Consider the following 7,078-nt stretch of genomic DNA (forward strand, 5'->3'; position numbering starts at 1 on the left):
AATCTTATTTATTCAGATTTTGTACATTATCGCTTCTAACCTCGGATAATAGAACAACAAATTAAATATTTTTAAACAAAAAAACTTTGTTCCTTTGTTTGATTTCCCTTGCTCGCGTTTCTTAACTACTTAGATATAAAATACTTACGTTTTCGAAAATTCATACTTTACAAGCTACTAAACGCTTTATCTGTTCAGAATAATTTATTGTTTTCTTAACTAGGTACATACCAAATACATCTATTAAGTTGGTATTTCTCATAATTACCAGTACATAAAGCTAAAACACTTTTGTACTATGCTTGTTATACATGGATCTAACAAATAATTTAACTTGTGTATTGTCGTTTGTATATTTTGTTACGTGTAAAATATTCTATTTCTACACTACTTACAAGTTCGATAAAGTGTACATTACACATCGTGAAATTTACATATTTTCACTTGGTTACCCTGCCCAATTCGAATATAATTCAGAACGTATGTGCTATATTTATATATTCTGCATTTGTTTTGTATATTATGTACACTGATCTGATCTTTGTAAACGCGAGTTTTACGATATTAATGAGAAATTTGCCAATTTAATGGAAGTTGTTAATTTTTTCTGGCACGTTTCACGTTAGCAGACATTTTTCTTAAGTTACAGTCGAAAAATGTTTTTATGTAAAAGAATAGGAATGATTATTAGGAAGTTATTTTAAGATGACAAGATATTTCACGTCTTCTATTTAAATATAGCGTTAAATTTTAATTCCGTCAATTCGTGTATACTCGTACATCGAATTTCCTTTTCTCATGTCATTTCTTTTCTTTCATTTCACATTTAATTACAAAGATAAAGTGTAAGTACGTTCCTCATAAAATTAATATCAAATGTCGCAAAATATACAAAAGTAAACTAAGAAGAGGGGTACATATTATTACACAAACTGTCGTTCATATTGCATATGTACATATGCAGTATAAAAACAATACTTTTTAGTTTTTAATCTGTTGTTTAAATAATCCTAATATCTAAATTTGTATCGGTCATTGATTCGATATAACTGCGTTTATTGGAAGTAATTAAGCTATAGCCTGCGCACAAGAGAAGAAGGAACAAACACGTATAGTATACACGCTTAAATAACAAAATTAAGTCAGTTTACGTTCAATGTGAACTTGATCAAAGTTCCAGTCTCGAATTATAGAGTTTCTTACTATCAGTTTACAAAATTCGATATTACGATTATGTACCGTATTTGAAAAACATAAAATGCTTTGTTCAATTTTAAATAAAACTAATATTTACCAAAGCGAATACGAAAAAAATGTTATCATCAAACTCAATTTTCAATTATCAAACTTAATCCAGCACAAATACAAATGTTATTCGTGCTTTTTTACTTTTACTACTTTTCAACTCTCTATAGTTCGAGATTTGAGTTCCGCTAACTTTCTTTCTACTGCGCATGCGCAACAGGAAAACTTGAATTACACGTAATAGTCAAAAATTCGAAAATCTTATCCTTTCGTGGCAGCGAAAGTAACCTAGGACTAGAGGTTCCATAACATTAATAATAATAAGGCAATAATATTAATATTAATAATAATGTAATCGAGTACTACTAACAATATTAATAATAATAATAATAATAATAATAATAATAATAATAATAATAATAATAATAATAATAATAATAATAGTATGGTAATGGCAAGATACACGCGGGTATAAATTAATCATTCCTTTCGTAATATCTACGACGTCTTCGGGATATTCTTTAGAAATTACTTTATTTCTGGTCAATATTCATTAACGAGCAACTTTTCTCTCTGTTTCTTATCACGATTTTTTTCACTTCATCACAATTGTACCGTTAGAAATTATTCAAAACATTGTTAAAATGTCCATGAAATATATGCAATTGCCGTATTGAATAAGCGAGTAATGAAGTTGCTGTTTCACTGAATAAAAGTGAAATCTCCAATGCGTGTGCTCAAGTATATAAGTTAAAAAAAGATTGGTACATCAATGCCTATTATTCTTAATCGATATTCATCATTTAACAATTAGGACCGACTTTTTACAAACCAACTCTAAACCACGACCCAATTTACAAATAAAAAGATCGATGTGTAAATTAACTATCAACTATTAATCTCCAATCCTATGTGAAGATATAATGTTCGGACCAAATTTCTAAACTAACGTGGACAATTCATGCGGACTATTGGTGGTTGCTGCGCTACTTAGATCCAATGTGGCAGCCGGAAGACCAGGACTGACGCTGCCGGTTGCTTCCCGTGGCAAATGCTGCGATCTATTTAGCTTATTTCCAGGACTCGGTGGCGATCTATCTGCTGGTGTATCCGGTGGCGTAACCACGTTTCTGTGTCCGCTCACGTTCAGATGATTGTGCGTCGCCGCGATCGGAGCTGGCGATGAGAGCAACAAGGGCGGTGGGACATTGACACGTGTCGATGATGATGATGGTGATGATAGTGTTGGTACTGTGCAGCTCGGCCGTGCGTTGCGTGGCTGGTATTTAGTTGGTTCGTCACGGGCCCGACTTTCGTTGGGCAGCCAGCATGGTGGATGGTTAACGGGCCACGTAGTTGTTGTTGCTGTTGTAGCTGGTGCTGGTTCTGGTGCTGTTGCAGCTGCTGCTGACGCTGCAGCTGTACCGCCGCTTCGCACTGTTCGCGCGCTAACGCCTTCACGGCATTCGTCTTCTCCTACGAAATAAGAATGATAGGTTAGGTTGTAGTCAGGGGCCATAACAAATTAAAAAAGTTATAATATAAGAATTTACATTTTAGTTGAAATGATTCTAGTTACGAATAAGTATTAAAGATGATTCAAATCTTTTTCGTTACCGATAACCATGGTGAAAACTCTTTTGGATTACTTTCAGCCATTGTCAATCTTATTGTCTTATTATACTACATGCTTGAAGTAGAAGGAGGGGTACAGAGAAAAAGACTTTTTCTCAGTAAATATAATCGTTACTCAATTATTTTGTTCAACAGTTTTACAAATCTCCCAAAAATAAACGAGAATACGAAAATACACTGAATATCGTGTGTATGGTTATTTATAAAATCCCCTTGAAATAGTTGCGATCGCGGATCACATAAACAAACGAACCTGTCATTCTACAGAGTATCTTTTTCGGTGATATTATGCAAACGTAAATGTAACTTCGGTAGAACTCCTCGAGAACTTGTAAGCTTATATGACTCTGACCCAACCAGTCCATTCTAAAGTGTATAATTTATAAAAGGGGATTATATTAATACGCGGAGGATGTGGTAGGTGGTAAGCTTTGCATATGAATGTTTGTTGATACAACGAATGGTTAAATGGAGGTTTTCATGGATGTGATAAGGACTAGATCGAATGTTTTAACACTTATAACTAGAATGCGTATTTTTATACAAGTTTGTAGTTTTACGAACATAATCAAAGAAATAAAATTTTAATAGAGATTTGTTTTCTTATATACGTATATTTTAGCGCATTTTATGCATTTCGCGCCATTTGCGTACTTTTCAATTTCGCACGAACGTATAAAGATCCGCAATATAATTATAACGCTTCTTAAAAATGTGAAAAATCCTGGTTTCCTAAAAGCTTGCAATTGATTTCAGAAAAATTTTTATGAACTCTACCAGATAAATTATGGTAACTCTGAAAAACAAAATTTCACGATAAAATGATTTCCGGGTAAAATACACATAAAAGATGATTTAGACGTGTTTGAACGTGTTCGTTTTCTTTTTTAATAGCGATATGTTCTTACCCTCTGCCACACGAAGACGTTATGGACCATTGCGCATCCACAAAACACGATGCCAAGGCCTATGAAAACCGACGTAACGATTGCCGGCGTCGAATGAAACTGGATGAATGTATACAATATCATACCTGAAAGCATTGTTAGAGGATCATTATAACACGTATGCCATAACAAGCGGGACAAAGAATCAGCGCAAATACATATTCTCAATACATATAATTCTCGAAGCGTAAACTATATACATATGCTTTTAATTGAAATTTTCAATACTAGTTGCAAATTATTTTTCAATTAATTTATTATTTAAGTCTTTATATATCAATTCTCGACGAATAAATTACTTAAATTATAGAGAATCTATCTTCAGACAATAGAGAATTCAATATTTTTGGTCGTTAAGTAATTTACAAATTTCTAAAACGATTACGTTCGAAGTTTTGGACAGTATTTGAAGTTTCTAACATGACATTAAAAAAAATAAATAAATTTTATGATATAATTAAAAAAACGTTGTGGTCTATCATAATTTCTATTCCGTCAAATTTATTAAAACGCAGTTTTCTTCTGAACAGAGTCAAAATGTCCGTCTTGAATCGAGTTCAACAGCTTAACGATCGATCGAGCGAATGATAGCTGTGTAAACTAGCATGACACAACGTAAACTTTAGATTAGATCTCGATCCATCCACCAGCCGTATTCATGCATGACATGAATATTCTGTTTCAGCTCTTTATAAATTAATCTGTTAAAACTTCTCTAAAAGACGATCATTTTTTATTTTTCTAAGAAAAATAATGACTATTCGGCGTTAAAATTAACTTTATTTCCATTGGATTTCTAAACTGATTTCATACACTCAGAGATAGTTCACAGTATCTTTTAGATTCATGCCTGAATTCAAGAAAAATTAAACGTATAACTTATGTACTAGTATCTTTCAAAAGGTTAAAGTTGACAGAATTGAAGGAATTGGTTCTTACCAGTTAGAAAGACGGGAATGCTAATGAAAACCCCTCCGACAGCACATATCCGGCTGATGGATGATTTTTGCAGGTACTTGTTACTCCTGAAACAGACAAAATTTGAAGTGGAAGTCAGTTTCACGATTCTATGATAATTGAGCGAAATATAAAGGAACCAGTTTTTTGTTTAACAGCCAAGAATCTTTCAAAAATTCTACTGTAATTGATACTTCAAATATATTTAGTCAGACAAAGGATAATCATAATCGCAACGTTAATCTTAACTTTAATTCAAGGATCAAACAGTATCATTATACATATAAAAGTAAACATAAAGTCTATCCACATTATTGTTATTGTTATTATTATTATTATTATATGTTATTCTATAATTGATTTTTATTTCTTTATTATCAATATTATTCTATTTTCTATAATGATTCAATTATAGATCTTATTTTTTGTCAATCATATTTCACTGAAAAGATCACTTTGAAAATAATCTAATAGTGAAAAATGAAAAATAATCTTTTTCTACCTTGTCTTCATTTTTTACAAACTCTGTCCACCGCCGTAAACCTATTAAATGCATGAAACGACAAAGCAAAGCTGCTTCACATAATTCCCCGCTCACGCAGTGTCAATCAGCCCACGACCGCAAACGATACTGCTAATTTCCAGCGACCACGAACGATTTCACCGTAATTGCCGGTGTGAAATTTACCAATACGTGCTCGAATTGGTCAATAATGGATAGAGCGCTCTTGCACACACTAATCTACCAACAAATAATATTGACTCAATTGAACAACAGCGCCTAGATTAACGGACAAACCGCATGTTCCAATCATGGCAGATTTACAATCACGGCAGAAAATACATGCCGTTATAGATGTTTCCTGGTCAAGACTAATTTCCACGCGTTAAGAACATTGTAACCGGAATCTAGGAAGAACTAGCACTTCCTGGAATAATACTATTGTGTCCTCGATGAATGTCTCTCCGCAATGCCCTCGAGTGAGTTGTTTTTGTCTTTGGTCGTACGATATCCGGGATGAGAATTCGGGGAACGGTTTTGCGCTGCTTTAATACTCGCACAACCATCCATCCATGGGACTGCATCTTTTTAGGAGGACCAGTGATTAATCTTTTCCCACTCATTTTCATCTCTAATTTCTCATGAGGCTAAGATTCCTGCATCTTTTATCATAATAATTTATTAATACTATTAATAAATTGAGACAATTTTACACGTCGTATTTTGCGTTATAAGATGACTTGTAATTTGTAAAATTTACCTGTAAAATTCCTTTGTTTGTTTTCCCGAAGCAATAGTTGGCATTTCTATACGACAATAAGAATTTGTTAATACTAATAATTTGTAAGGTTATCATGTTATCATTCTTCTAATGGATAGTATATTATTGAAACTTTTTTTAATATTGAAACGCGATATTTTTTTGGAGAAGAAGTGCATAGTAGTAAAGAGTTGAATTCTACGGACGTAAAAAGTGGACATAACATTTTCTGTACATGGAGTCGCCTGGCCTAAACATTTTATGATTTCCGGGCAAAAAACAGACGAATCCAGCGCTGATTTTAAAGCAGCTTCATCCAAATAAGCCACAATAAGAAATTCCCACGAAACAGTTGCGTTCATCCCCTTTCGAGATCGCCGACCTCTTTGAATGCGTTTCAAGTGCGTCGTACCAATGAAACTTCGAGTTCTAGACTAATTTCTCAGCCTTTCGCGTTAAATTTAACCTTCCGCGTTAGTGTATTTCGGACGAGCTCCTATTTTACGCTTTCGTCGACTTCACCAACGTAACACGCAGCATCCGCAAGTAAAACTGTCTCTTAAATTTGATGTGACACCGATACACGACGAGAAGAATCACAATGCCATTTTTATTCCACTTCGTTAATTTTTCGTCGTAAGGTTTAGCTGTAAATAGGATTAAAAAAATTTAGATTAACGAGGAATTTAAAATTGATCTGTTAAATCAACAATTTCCATTAGTTGTCGATAGATTTTATAAACCACAGATTACTGAGAAATTATACACATTGCAAAATATTTACCATTGGTTACCCACGCTACACGTAAATTTGATCAATCTACCAATGCACTAACACTGCAATAAATTTCTATTGCAACATTCCACGCTCCCTTGCCGCACCTTAAACTCCTCGCTAGATTTATTCCACCTTAAAGTGTCACATAACTCCTACGACACCGATATCAAATCTTAAACTCCACCAAATTCCAGAGAAACTTGATTTCGTCGAGAGTAAGAGATTAAACTTAAAAAGCAATTTATTTCATCTTT

General features: G+C 33.3%; 1 protein-coding gene across 1 annotated transcript; it reads right to left on the reverse strand.

Annotated features, from left to right (window-relative positions):
* Window positions 1–1,671: 1,671 nt before the first annotated feature.
* On the reverse strand, window positions 1,672–5,794 carry LOC117241606 (WUSCHEL-related homeobox 3-like). Its single transcript, XM_033507472.1, has 4 exons — window positions 5,287–5,794; window positions 4,767–4,852; window positions 3,789–3,913; window positions 1,672–2,721 (listed from the first exon to the last, which is right to left on the reverse strand). The coding sequence occupies exons 1-4, from the start codon at window positions 5,295–5,297 to the stop codon at window positions 2,392–2,394; spliced, it is 552 nt and encodes a 183-aa protein (XP_033363363.1). The 5' UTR covers window positions 5,298–5,794; the 3' UTR covers window positions 1,672–2,391.
* Between the last annotated feature and the right edge of the window lie 1,284 nt (window positions 5,795–7,078).

This window comes from Bombus vosnesenskii, unplaced genomic scaffold, assembly GCF_011952255.1.
Source record: "Bombus vosnesenskii isolate JDL3184/JDL3185 unplaced genomic scaffold, Bvos_JDL3184-5_v1.1 scf7180000016225, whole genome shotgun sequence".
NCBI lineage: Eukaryota > Metazoa > Arthropoda > Insecta > Hymenoptera > Apidae > Bombus > Bombus vosnesenskii.

What these genes read in the sequence shown, in the direction of transcription:
- LOC117241606 (XM_033507472.1), bottom strand. An exon ending in CATTCCCGTCTTTCTAACTG is followed by an intron (nt 3,914 to 4,766) that starts GTAAGAACCAAT and finishes CAATGCTTTCAG; the next exon opens with GTATGATATTGTATACATTC. An exon ending in ACGTCTTCGTGTGGCAGAGG is followed by an intron (nt 2,722 to 3,788) that starts GTAAGAACATAT and finishes CTTATTTCGTAG; the next exon opens with GAGAAGACGAATGCCGTGAA.